The sequence below is a fragment of the Phalacrocorax carbo genome, chromosome 33, assembly GCF_963921805.1.
Source record: "Phalacrocorax carbo chromosome 33, bPhaCar2.1, whole genome shotgun sequence".
NCBI lineage: Eukaryota > Metazoa > Chordata > Aves > Suliformes > Phalacrocoracidae > Phalacrocorax > Phalacrocorax carbo.
The window spans coordinates 600,449-613,673 of NC_087545.1; the positions used below are offsets into that span (position 1 = coordinate 600,449).

General features: G+C 53.4%; 1 protein-coding gene across 3 annotated transcripts; it reads left to right on the plus strand.

The window, feature by feature from the left end:
- The first annotated feature begins 5,862 nt into the window (after positions 1-5,862).
- On the plus strand, positions 5,863-13,225 carry LOC104043264 (deleted in malignant brain tumors 1 protein-like). Of its 3 annotated transcripts, XM_064437571.1 has the most exons (9): positions 5,986-6,079; positions 6,564-6,640; positions 7,158-7,487; positions 8,411-8,758; positions 9,503-9,832; positions 10,444-10,773; positions 11,378-11,707; positions 12,270-12,389; positions 12,527-13,225. In XM_064437571.1, the coding sequence occupies exons 1-9, from the start codon at positions 6,069-6,071 to the stop codon at positions 12,577-12,579; spliced, it is 1,929 nt and encodes a 642-aa protein (XP_064293641.1). In that variant the 5' UTR covers positions 5,986-6,068; the 3' UTR covers positions 12,580-13,225. The 3 variants fall into 3 exon arrangements, with proteins under 3 accessions (XP_064293640.1, XP_064293642.1, XP_064293641.1); XM_064437570.1 differs by lacking the exon at positions 6,564-6,640 and having other exon boundaries at positions 5,863-6,079; XM_064437572.1 differs by lacking the exons at positions 6,564-6,640; positions 7,158-7,487 and having other exon boundaries at positions 5,869-6,079.

A 13,225-nucleotide genomic window follows, 5' to 3' on the forward strand; every position in this document is an offset into this window, starting at 1 on the left:
TGTGGGAAGCATCTGCCGAGGGAAACGAGGAGTGCATGAAGAGCCCAAACAGGCCAAAAGCTCAGAGAACTCATGAATAAAAGTTGATCCTACAGTGTGAAGGACACTTGCAAAGGAGGACCTGGCAAGGCTACAGCCAAGTCTACACCTGTGGTATGTACAAAGGAGTGTTTAAGGCTTGTGGAAGTGCTGCTCTGAGTAGTTAGCTCTTTGTGTTAAACTTGTAGTAAGCCTTGCATGAACATTTTGTAGTCCAGTTGATGGTGATGTTGGGACTTTTCAGTTAATACCTGCATGGATGTGGGTTGGTCCTGGGCTCTGCTGCACTAAAAAGGAGTTGCCCAGGGCACATACTCCCTAGTTTCGGCCACTTTTCAATGTCCTATGCTCCCTTTTCTGCTGTTCTCTCAATCTGAAGGTCAGCAGCACCAGTCTTCCTCATGCAAGGGGACTTGGCAGTGGGTCATCAGGGGTCCAAGCTTTTTCCACAGACGAGTGTGATGTTGATAGGGTTTCTTCTTCCTCCTCACCTTCTTCCATTTTTGGATTCACGTGTTTTCTGACATACCTTCACACTTTGTTTTTTCTTATCTGCCCATAAATCAATATTGCACCTAAACTGACTATAAATGGGGCTTATTCTCTGTGTTGGGTGCTCGTTCTTTGATACCCCTAAAACCGTTTTTGTTAAGACCCAGGCCTGATGATTGGTGAGCTGCTTTCCAGTGTGCCCCATCTCTTATCATCCCATGCCTCCCCTCTACACCGACTTGTGTCTTTCCACTTCTCAAGGTTTCTGCTGTAACACCAGCTTTAAGTTTCCCCCCAACTTTGAGAGCCCCAGAATACCCCTAGATATCCTGCACTCCATGAGCTGTTTTGGAGGGTGGTAGGGACTACAGCAGGGCTGGATTCTTCTCCCCTTATCCAGTCTCCCAAAGCTATCTCAGCAGGTCTTGTCCCACTGGTATGCAACACATGGTCCCTTTTGTGGTGCAGAAACACCCCTTAGTCAGCTGAAACACATCTTATTTCAGGCAATTTGAGATGAAAACATACATCAGAATTAATAGTTCTGCCTTAGGCCACAACGACATCCTGTGCTGACCCCTGACTGCCTTGGTCCTGCTCTCTGCTAATGAGTAGGGTAACAGTCATTCCCCTGATGACCCTAATGAGGGAAATGGCGATGCAGCAGGCTTTGCAAAGTTAGCTTGTCTTTCTTCTCATTCCTAAAGATGTGGCCCAGGGTTATGCTCTATCTACCTCCACCCCTAGGAAGCATAGTCCCTTTTCAACCTTTTCCCAGCAAGGTTTAGAGGAGTTCAGCTCCAGGGTCCTCGCTTGCATGGCTGGGTGGTCATCTCAGAGCCTCCTGCTCCTTTACACCCTCTATGGATAAGCCGTTCTGGACCCATCCCTGGGTTGCTCCAGTTTGATGCAACCTGGATATTCAACCAGGGGTGCTCAGTTGGCTCTTTGCAGAGAGCGGGAGGTGAGACAGGAGGTCCAGCCACCAATGTGGTTGGGCAGGCAGTCCACCCACCACCCAGCATTGGGCACTAACTTTATAACCTATCTGTCCTTCAGGTTGTGTTTAAAGCCCGTGGAGGTAGCAAGAAAGGATTAAGAGTGAGGTAAAGCTCTTTTTAAGGGTAGAAATGGGGTCTGGGTAGCTGAGTGCACAAGTCTAACAGCACTGAGGGACTTAAGGGCACCTTGCAAAAAGGAGTTGACACCCATGCACAGATCTCTGAAACATCCAAGGTTGGGGTGTGCTAATCCTTCACGCATTTTCCAGCCTGTCCCTTTAGTCCCTTTCAGTGCCCTCTGCAAATGGGCCCTGGGAGTAACTCTGATCCGTGCCCTGCTGCCCCAGGATGCTGACAGTTTTGACCCATCAGTCACACTGCCTTCTCCATGGGGTGATAAATAAGGCAACGACCCTTGCTAACAGAGATACTTGTCCATGGGATATCCATTTTAGTGTCTCCTGAGTGTCATTGTAGTGATGATCCCCTGGGAGGGAGGCCCTTCAGGAAGCCCTTGGGGGAGGTTCAGTATGGAGGACACCAAAAGACGGGCACATGAAGGTGTGAGCTGTCTGGGCAGGCAGCAATTTGCTTCGTATTGCAACCATGACACTGAGCACAGCTTAGGTCCCTCCCCAGTACCATCTTCTCACCCCTCCCAGCCCTAGTAGGGCTGGACTTGGTCCCTGGAGGGTCTATGAGAGCAGCTGGGGCTGCTTGGCTGCCTGTGGCAGATCCAGAACCTCAAGGATCTTCAGGGTCTCTGGGGTGGATCTGAAGGGCTGCCAGGGTATATGGCAGCCCAAATGTCCAGGGGTGGTGCTGAGGATTCCTACAGCCTGGGTGTGGGGAGAGAGGCATCAGGTATGTTGGAGAAAATAATGTAATAGCTAGCATCAGGCCATTTATACTAAAAATTTTCAAGCTGTGAGCTTTTCCCATTCCTGTTATGGCTGATGGATTTTCCCCAGCTCAAGTTATTCCCTGGGATTTCTTCTTTATCTCGGCAGAGTTTGCAACAGATCAATTTATTGTTGAAGGGGAGGATGAGGCATTCTGGATGCTTCCAATCAATGGGAGATGCTGAGATGTGAAGGCAGAGAGGTAGCAGAAGATGAGTCCGTGTTGCATCAGCCATGATGGGCTGAACCATGGAAATGCTGGCATGTGCAGACCTCAGTCATTTGCAAAGACCCTGAGTGCTCAAGTGCAGGTATCTGTGCTGGGCTGCCATTACAGTCACTGAGAGCCGTCAGCAGAGAAAAAAACAAGCAACATGAGAAGATCCTGATGGCTTCTCCCATCTTGCATCCCCACCTTGCAGAGAACAGTTCACAATGCTCAGCTGTTGGCACATACCTAATATTTTTGCTCTCTCTGGAAGGTGCAAACAAGTTTGGATGCTGCAAGGCAGTCACAGGATAGTGTTTCCCACTGCTTGCCCTCAATAATAAGGCAATTTTCTGCCATCTAGCTACTCATCCGTGCAGTGCAAGGCAGTGCAATGAAATTCATGGTGCGCCATGTCTGGTTTTGAATGTTTTCCGGCATCCAGCTGCAAACGAGTTCTCCAAAATCATTATCTCTGTGTGCTGTAGCAGCCAAAAATCCCAAACAAAATGTTGCATACCCTAAGAAGAGCACTGAGGATAAGACAGGGGGTATAGTTTTGCTGCGATATACAATCCTAGTCCTTCCACGTCTTTTGTAGTCTGTGTAGTGCTGGTCACCACATCTCAGGAAGGGTGTGCTGCAACTAGAGTGGGTCCAGAGATTGCACAAAGGGCTGGGAGCTTCTGGAAGCTGCTGCCTCAGAGAGGATTGCGGGGGCTGATGCTGTCAGCTAGTTCAAAGGGAAATTGGGCAAAAGTGTTAATAATGTGTCTAAAAGCAGATGCTAAAGGGAACATGCTTAATGCAAGAAGTCTAGATGCTGGGAGGCTGGAGGCTATCAGAAGTGGCCTGGTTTGCTTATTGACTCTGCCTCCTCTGCCACTTATGGGGTAGGTTGGATCAAACACTTCTCAGACCCAGCGGGAAATGCTGTGTAACTTACCTTCAGCTCTTACTTAGGTGTTAAAGTAAGAGTTAAAGGTAAGTTATGTAATGATCTCTTGGTCAAATATGTGGTTAAAATGGGCATCCCCAACCCCAGACTTGCTTCCATGTCTCTCCTTCACAGAACCTTTAAAAACGGGTCCATGAGTGGTGTCAGAAGGGCTTGCAGTCCAAGTGTCTCCAAGATGTGATGCCTGCAAAGCTCTTGCACCTTCCCACCACTGACAGCATGAACACACAAACCCCTTTTCACTTGCACTCAACAAATGCAGTGAGGGTTGGGTTTCAAAATGCAGCTGCTGGGATAGAAACGCTGAAAGTGGAGCATGGGTTTGGAGGTTTTTTCCCTCTGTGTACTGTCTTACTAGCCCAAAATTATTTGTTTACACTGGATGTCAGTGATTTCATGAGCATCATGCATTTCACACCTTGCAAGACTTCACAGCCCAGCCCATCATGTGCAAGCCTACAGGGGTGCAGTCTCATGCTGTGCTTCTGGCTTCACAGTTATTGCATTGTGTTTACGTGGCTCCACAAGGAGCTGTTGGACCATCCAGGCTCATGTTTCCAGGCTGAAGGGTAATAGTAGCTGTGCAAGCAAATCACAGGGGCAAGACATCGTGCCTCCATGCTGCATCACGCCAAGGGCTGCACCTGAATTACTGGCGTGGGTAACAAACCTTCCTGCAGCCCCTAAGATGATGTTTAGACTACGAGGAGCTGGAGGTGGGCAGGGAAGCCTTTGGGGCTTCTCTTCTTGGCGTGAGCAGTGAACTGAGGGGATGGGGGAGCTCTCTTTAGGAAAGGCTTTATCTCCGCAGCCACATAAGGCTGAAAATTAATGGTCATCTTCCACCATAAAGCAGTAAGGGTTTTATATACAGGCGGGGCTGTATCCATCTGAGCAACATGGTGTGCATGGCGCCAGAAACTGCCCTCTTCAAGTGCCCAGCTCAGCGGTGCAGGCTCCTGCCACAGTGGGGAAGAATCCAGTGCTGTGCGTTCAGGCAACCCTTCCCTGGGCCACATTCATCGCTGGGAGCAGCACGAAGCATCCTTTCAGGACTGCTTTTTCGCTGAGACTCTGTTTTGGTTCAGATTGCCTTGCACAGCCATGGGAGCCTGGTGGGGTGGTGTGCCCCACAGGGTCGTCTCAGAAATGTCAATGCCTGCTGTCCATTGTGCCTGGTGTCATGAGGGCTGTGGGCTGGATTTGAGTGGCGACAGCCCAGGGAGGGGTGTCTGAGGAGAGGACTCATCTCTGGAGGATGTGTGACCTTCCTCCCTGGCCAGGAGCTGAGAGGGGAAAGGGGCTTCAGGGTCCTTGGCTGCAGTGTTAGGAAGTGCTGAGCTCCCCTCTTTGCTCCCTCTGCCAGGCATGACCGTGGCCAGCTCCATCATCTGTGATGGTGGCATGGCCAGGAGTCCACAGAGTCCAGTGTCCTGGTCCCAGGACTCAGGGGTGCTCTGCTTTCCTTGCACCAGCCCCAGCGTGCAGGCAGGCTCCTTGCCCCATAGCCGTGCCTCCAATCCCAGCCTTGGGCTGCAACAGCCTGCAAGTCATCCCAGAGTGACACCCCCTTCCCGCTGCTTGTAGGTGACAAGACTATTCACTGAAAACCCAAATTATAGTACGAGCATGGGAGTGTTTAGCACAAACCCCTGGGTCTGACGCTCACCTCAGAGATCGGTCTGTAAATTCCCCAAATTCCCTTAAACTGAAGGTGAGAATCAACACAACAGGGGGTGCCTGAAACCTGAGTGTGTCTGCAACTTAACCTCAGCAGCTACAGCACGGTTTCTGGACCACCCTCCCCTTATTCTTTATATTTTGTGATACTTTCAGAATACAGGCTCTGCATTTTATACATGCAATAGCTTCAGTGATGTGACTTTGGCAGAGACTCCAGCCAGAGGATAGTATTCAATGTACACGACCCATCAAAAGGAGGTTTCTTGCCCTCTGCAAGCACCTTGGGGGTATCTCTGTAGAGCAGGGGTTCACTTTTGGATACGTGCAAGAGGAGGATTGGCTTTTCCTGAGGGTGCAAGCCTCCATAACTGAGTATTGCAAACCCTCCAGCTGCCAGATCCACAGCCCGGAGGTGGCTGGGGACTGGGGACGTGGGGATGAAATGGGGCAGACGCAGCTGAGAATGGGGGGTAGCCTCCTAGCAGACATGGCTTGGGTGCTGGTGGGGCACTTAAACCACTTAAAACCAGAGGGCAAAATCCCAGGGACAGGAGGGAGGCGGGGTCAGTGCAGGAGGAGGGATGAGTTGCTGTGGAGGAGGGGACAAACCTGCTTTCACCAAGTTTCCACCACTGACAGCACCCAGCTCAGCCTGCAGCTCACACTGGGACGGTCACCTGTCCTAAGGTGTATGCGACAGGCATGGGTTTTTTGGGACATCACCTCTTGTCCCTGCAGAGCAGCCTGGCTGGCTTCATCGGAGCAGGGCTCCTCATCTACCTGGCATGCCTCTGTGGTGAGTGGCTCATGCATGGGGAAGGAGCATCCTAGGAGAAAGACGGGGTTGGAAATCTGCAGAAATGGTGGGGACTGGGTTTGCAGATGGATGGGGCAAAGCCTCCGTTGACCCACCAGCCTTTAAAAGGAAGAGAAAGCATGGATGGGGAAGGAGACCTCATTAGCCAGGTAATTATCCTGGCCTCTGTGCTGCTGCCCTTGCACAGAGCAGTTGGGAAATGCTTGGAGCCTTACCAACCGGTGTCAGTCAAAACCAGAAGTTGCTTATTTGTGTTGGCTCTTCAGGGCCAGCCAGATCATTTACAAAGGGCACAAAGTCCTCTTCCCCTCCAGTGCAAACAGGAGCATTTATTCTGCTCTGCGCCCTGCGGACATGAAGTCTTTCCAGGAGGTGACCAGTTGTGCTGCAAGTGGGATGCCAAGGTGCTTTTCTTATTTTTTTTTCTGCCTCTGCCTGCGTCATTTTGCATCCCTTTCTCCAGGAGATGCTGCAGCTGCTACCTAGATCCCAACCTGGTTATCCCACAGCAGCTCAGCCACGACAGCACTTTCTGCTACGGTGATTAAACACCTCATATTTACCTTTCTTGCTGTAGTTTGAGCCTGTGCAATGCCCTCCTCTAAGACACAGCTCCACTTGGCTAGGGGTCATGGGCCAATTTGCCACACAGGCTCCCAATCGCATCGTGCAAATCACTAGTTAAAGCACCAGGTTGACCCCCCCTTTTCAATCAGATGGCTGGCAGCTACACCCTACATACATTTTCTGAAGTTTTCAGTCCAGCTGGCAGTGTTTTCCTTTTGTTTGATTGGGAATATTAAACAAAAAAAAAAGAAAAGATCTGAAGCCCCTTTAAAGATAATTGTCTTTCAAAAACGAGGTTTGCAGAGCATTTTCTCTTCTAGACTTGGCTTTTTAAATTTATTTTTTTTGTTTGTCTTTGAGCCAAAGAAGCATGTCTGTGGTTCATGTAAGCCACTGCCGTTTGCAGAGGCTCCATGAAGCCCATGCAAGTGACGCAGCCTTTCCCGGTGCTGCTTTTCCGCACCGGCCGCTCTCCATATCCCTCTTGCAGACCCAGTTGCTTCCCAGAGAGCTCCCCTCCGCCTGTCAGATGGCCCGCACCGCTGTGCTGGCAGGGTCGAGGTCTTCTACGAGAACCAGTGGGGAACGGTATGCGATGACCACTGGGACCTGGAGGATGCTAGCGTGGTGTGCCGGCAGCTGGGCTGCGGCACGGCACTGTCAGCCCCAGGGGACGGGCATTTCAGGGCAGGGTCCGGTCCCATCTGGCTGGATGATGTCAACTGCATGGGGACGGAGGTTGCCCTGTCTTACTGCAGGACAAAGGGCTGGGCAGAGAACAACTGCCACCATGGTGAAGATGCCGGTGTGGTGTGCTCAGGTAATGCCCCGTGGAAATTATGGAGGGGAGGGGAACAGGATGATGACACGTGGTCTGCAAAGCAGTTCCCTCACAAGGAGTGTTGCCCCTTCAATTTTTGAAAAAGTGGCCCCAGCAAGGGATGGTTTTGTGGTTTGCCCCATACAAGGGACTGCAGGCTAGTGAGCAACTTGGGAAACAGGCTTGGAAACATCTGTGCTCACTCCACCTTCCTGAGATGCTGAACCACCTCTGGTGGAGGCATAGGGACCCCTTGGCACATCACGCGTACCTCTGTGTTGAGTAGGACCCCACGTGCATGGTTCTGGGGACTTGGGCAGGGATAGAGACCTGTTGTGTTTTGCAGGCCGGCACTGTGAAACACAGCCTTAGGCAGGGGAGAGGATGGCCAGGAGGAGACACCCAGATTCCTCCTCCCCATCACCAACACAAGAGACAGGATGGTTTCCATGCCCTTGCCTCTGGCGAGCCACAATCAGCTAAAGAACACTTTTTTTATGGCCACAAACTGTGAAGCTGCAAAAGCTTGAACCTCCAAAAGCTTGGAGCTTTGGTGGCTGATTGAGGTGCAGGTGCTCACGGCAACTGGTAGATGCTGGAGCAATCGGTGCCAGAATTGTCCCAACAGGCATTGGTACAAAGGTGCACTGAGCCCCCTCGGTTGTCACCTCCAACCTGCAAAGAGGACATGGTGTCCAACAAAAGCCAGGAAGAAAAGCTTCCCTCCTTCTGTCCCAGCAGCCTCAGGACCTCCAGCCACAGCTGGAAAGACCATGGGCTGCTGGGACCATGTGGCATTACCCCCTTCCTGGTCTCGAGGTGGCTGCACGTTGGTAGCAACTGGGTGCAGCCAACAACTGTAGTGGAGCGCAGAAAGGTCCTGCAAGGGGGTTTTCATGGTACGCCTCTCATGCCCTCCACAGACTCATCCATCCACCCTATGGCCATCCACACCAGTCCTGCAGAGCTCCGCCTGGTGAACGGCACAAACCACTGCTCTGGAAGAGTAGAGGTGTTGCATGACCACCAGTGGGGAACCGTGTGCGATGACAACTGGAGCTTCCCCGATGCTAGCGTGGTGTGCCGGCAGCTGGGCTGCGGGATGGCAGTCTCAGCCTATGGTGCAGCTCACTTTGGCCAGGGATCGGGCCCCATTTGGCTAGACAACGTTCAGTGCAGTGGGACCGAAGCTGCCCTGACTGAATGCCTGGCCAGACCTTGGGGCATCAACAACTGTGAGCACGGAGAAGATGCCAGCGTTGTGTGCACAGGTAACATCATGCTTGTGGACCAGGAGGAGAAGTTCAGCGGGGGATGCTCTGCTCTGGGGATTCGTACCAGTGTCACAGCTGCAGCCAAGGGCTGGGAAGCAGCCACCTGGGTGGGTGACCTTGTCCCATCTCCTACAACATGCCATGCTGGCACTCTTTATCACACAGGTCCATGAAAGTACGGAGCAGCACAGAAAGGAATGATGCTCTTTGGGCAGCACATAAAAAGTGCACTCACATGGGCACCAAGGAGAGAGGGGAAGCACGGGACTGGGTGCTAGAAGCTCCTAGCAAGGTCCCAACCCACCATGCTACAGGGACTGGTAGCCCACGGACTGTGCAAGGATGGGGGAGGGGGTTGAAGTCTTTTTGAAGAAGGGGCAGTGACAACAGGGCCTGCAGAAAGTCTTTCCCTTTGGGGGCTGCTGCGGCCACGTGCAGGGTTCATGGATGGCCACCTGGCAAGGCTGAAAAGAAGGGTTGCAGCCGTTTACAGTTTGCTTTGCACTCATGTTGAACATGCTTGGCCTCTGAGGTTGCACAGCTGTTTTTACCCGTGCCTGAGATGTTTAGCCCCAAACTTTAGATACTCCTCAACAGCTATTTGTGGACATGGGAATTTGTGCACATTTGTGCACAACACAGGGGAGCATCCTCCAGCATGGGTCTCACCATGGTGGCAAGAAGAAACACCTTGGGCGAGACCTGGTCTGACACTCCCCTTATGTCTCGTGTCACGAGCAGGCACAGCCACGAACACACCAGCCCCTCTGCGCCTGGAGAACGGCCCCAACCGCTGCGCGGGACGTGTGGAGGTGCTCCACAACCATCAGTGGGGGACAGTGTGCGACAACGGCTGGAACATGGACGAGGCGGCGGTGGTCTGCCGGCAGCTGGGCTGTGGGACGGCCGTCTCAGCCCCAGGCTCGGCTCACTTCGGGCAAGGGTCCGGCCGCATCTGGCTGGATAATGTGAACTGCACGGGGGGAGAAGCCGCCCTCTCTGAATGCCAGACAAGGCTATGGGGAGCCAACAGCTGTGATCACCGGAAAGATGCTGGTGTGGTGTGCTCAGGTGATACACGTTAGTCAGGATAAGTACCATGTGGGTTGGGGTGCAGGGTCAGCTCAATCACGTCCCAGGTAGCCAGGGATGGGTGCCTTTACCTCACCCTGGTTTAAAAAAAAATTAAATCAAGGGAAGGGTATGAATGTCACAGTGGGTGATTCTCTTCCCTGTGTTGCTGCAGGCTGTGAGACCCCAGCATGCTGTTAGGATGATTTTGTGTAGGAAGAGCGAGCCCTTCTCCTACCTCTCCCCTTTCTGATAGCTCTAGCTACACAAGTTCTTTGAGCAATGGCTCCTCAACTCTCATAGTCACTGGTGACCCCAGTACCGCCCCCCCCCCCCCCCCCAGTTATTGTTGACCCCAGGGCCCTCCCATAGTCACTGTTGACCCCAGAACCCTTTGTCAGGGTCCAAGCCCCAAGCTCTGGAGCTGTGACCCCCCCTCTTTATCCACCCCAATGAGAAGCAAATCCCAAGCCAGCCCTATTAGTGTAGCACCTTCCCCAGGAAGCTGGAGGCTGCAAGTGTAGAAGGATGCTCTGCTTTCCCAGTTGCTAAGCCCAGCTGGAACCGTGGGTGACAGCCAGGCGTGAGCGTGCCTCTTGCTCCCTTCACAGATGCACACACTTTGGGGCAGCACCCACTGCGGCTGGTAAACGGCTCGAACCGCTGCCTGGGGAGAGTCGAAGTCTTTCACGACCAGAAGTGGGGGACCGTGTGCGACGACACCTGGGACCTCTATGACGCCGCCGTCGTGTGCAGGCAGCTGGGCTGCGGCGTGGTGCTGTCAGCACCAGGCTCTGCTCATTTCGGGCCAGGGTCAGATCCCATCTGGCTGGATGATGTTCACTGCATAGGGACTGAGTCCACCCTCAACGAGTGCCAGCTGAGCAACTGGGGAGAGCACAACTGTGGCCACAGCGAGGATGCTGGCGTGGTTTGCTCAGGTAGCACCAGGCTGCAGGGAGCAGGATGGGTGAGCCAGGATAGCTGGTGTCCATCCAAGTGGGTATTGATGGGTGCTGGAGATGCTGTTCTAGCCCAGGGCTGTGCCAGGCTCTCGTCTCTCTGCTCAGTCTTCCCCATCCCCAGGATCAAAGCAGAAGTCAGCTGTCACCCAGCCACTTGGCTTGGAGTTGAGCAACAATGCCACCCTGCCTTAGACAGGAGTTGTGCACCTAACCCACACTGATTTAATCTAGACTATGTCCCTCTAGCTCATCAACAACAGCATCTTGTGGGCAAAGCCTTGCTTAAAAAATAATCCAGACGCACCTTTCCTAGACGCAGGAGTCCAGTCCCACTGGGGCTGTGGGTGTGAGTCTCCCATGAGCCCCATCTCACAGATACCAGCCCTGTAGTGATGTTGCCTATTGAGGCATCTTGTACAAGGGGTGGAGTAAGGCAATCCATGCCTCATAGCTGGTCATGGGTGCTGGTGGCTTGCTTTCAATAGGACACCAGAAAAAAATGCCCAGGAGCAAGTCAGAAGCTCTCATTGCCGTATGGGGTCAGAGGCACCACCTCACCTCCTCGTGCTCTTCCTTGCAGGCACAAACCCCTTGCAGATGCGGGTGCAGGACGGCCCCGGTCCCTGCGCGGGGCGGGTGGAGGTGCTCTACAACGCTACCTGGCACGGGGTGTGCAGCAACGGCTGGAGCTTGCTGGAAGCCGGGGTGGTCTGCAGGCAGCTGGGCTGCGGGCCAGCCCAGTCAGCGCCTGTGGGAGCCCAGTTCAGCCAGGGGGACGGCCATGCCTTGCTGGAGGGACTGAGCTGCCGGGGGACGGAGTCGCTGCTCCTGGAGTGCCAGCAGAGAGAGATGGGGCTGGGGCCGTGCAGGCAGGGCTCGGCAGCTGGAGTGGTGTGCATGGAGCAGAAAGGTGAGTGCCAAGATCCCCTGTCACTCACTCCCTCTGCACCAGGGCCAACTCAGGGCAGACACATGGTGGGGTAAAGGCTCCTATCTCCATCCCAGTCTTGGTGCCCTCACAGGCAGGCAGAAGTGTTGTAATAAACTTTTTAACTGGGAGATGTTAGGTGGGCAGGGTAGAGGCACCTGAAGGCAGCAGCTGTAACGCAGTGGAGTGGGACCAACTGGGTGAAGACACCTCAGTGGTCATGGAGATCTGAGCATCCTCAGTGCGCACACTCTGTTTCCATTAGCCTAACGGGGGTGCCCATGCACCCACCCTCCCGAAGCAGAGGGTGAGCTCTCACTCCTGCCAGTTATCACTGGTTAGCGGTTGGACTTGATGATCTCAAGGGTCTTTTCCAACTTTAACGATTCTATGATTCTATGATGGGGGTCAGCCCCAGCACCCAGGAGGGCAGTGAGGAAGGATGTTACAAGTCCCCAGAACATGCAGCAGAAGGGAAGGGTGAGAGGGGCGGAGAAGGTAAGGCCATCCAGTCAACCCCCTCTGAGCTTCACTCTTCCCACAGACCTTATACAGGCCTGCCCGGTGCTGGCAGGCCTGCTCGGCGTGGGGGCAATGCTTTGCGGGACACTGTTGGTCCTGTACCTGTGGACGAGGTGTGGAAGACGGGCTGGAAGCTCCCCAGGTAAAAGCAGGACCACAGCACATGATGCGCCTGGCCTGTTTGTGGAGCTGGCTGTACTCCTGGCTGGCATGGATGCACCCCAACCTGGTGCTGGGGATTGCACCTTCCATGCATCACCCTGCTCCTTCATTTTGCAGACAAGCCACTTGTAAAGAAGACAGAGGACACCGGGATGTCATCCGAGGCTTAGGCAGCCACGCTTCTGGTGTTGACAGCAAGGCTCCCTCAGGACCCCAGAAGACCCTGTTCTGTGGAGCCAGAAGACCAGAGCAGTCACTGCGATGGTCAGCAGAGAGTACCCCCTCTGGCAGAGCAGAGACCCCTGCCCTGTGTGCCCCATAGCCCTCAGTTCACTGCGCTGACCCTCTGTGGGTCCCAGTTCCTCCATGCAGCACTGCTAAGTCCCTCAGTCTCCAAGCAAGGTCTTCTCAGAACAACCCCTATCTGGTCCTCTGGGTAGGCTCCAGCATCCTAATCCCATCTGCACAGACTCCTCTTATTCTCAGCCCTATAGCTGCTATAATCCCTACCCCAGCCCTATAGCCCCCTATAATCCCTATAACACCCTGCAGAGCCATCTGCAGTGGCACCCAGTGCCATCACCCTCGCCGTGTTCCCAACGGGATCAAACCTTTTCCCCTAATCTCCAGTGGAAGTGAGGATTACTTCCTGATCCAGGAGCCAGCGAGCAGGGCGCTCTCCTGCACTGTATACAACCACCTTTGCAAAATGAGGATTGCACTTAAAAGCCCATTGGGGTGAGAAGTCCCTCACCCATTGTATTTATTCAATCTGCTTTTGAATACCAGTAAAACTGAAACCTGAAAGAACGAGAA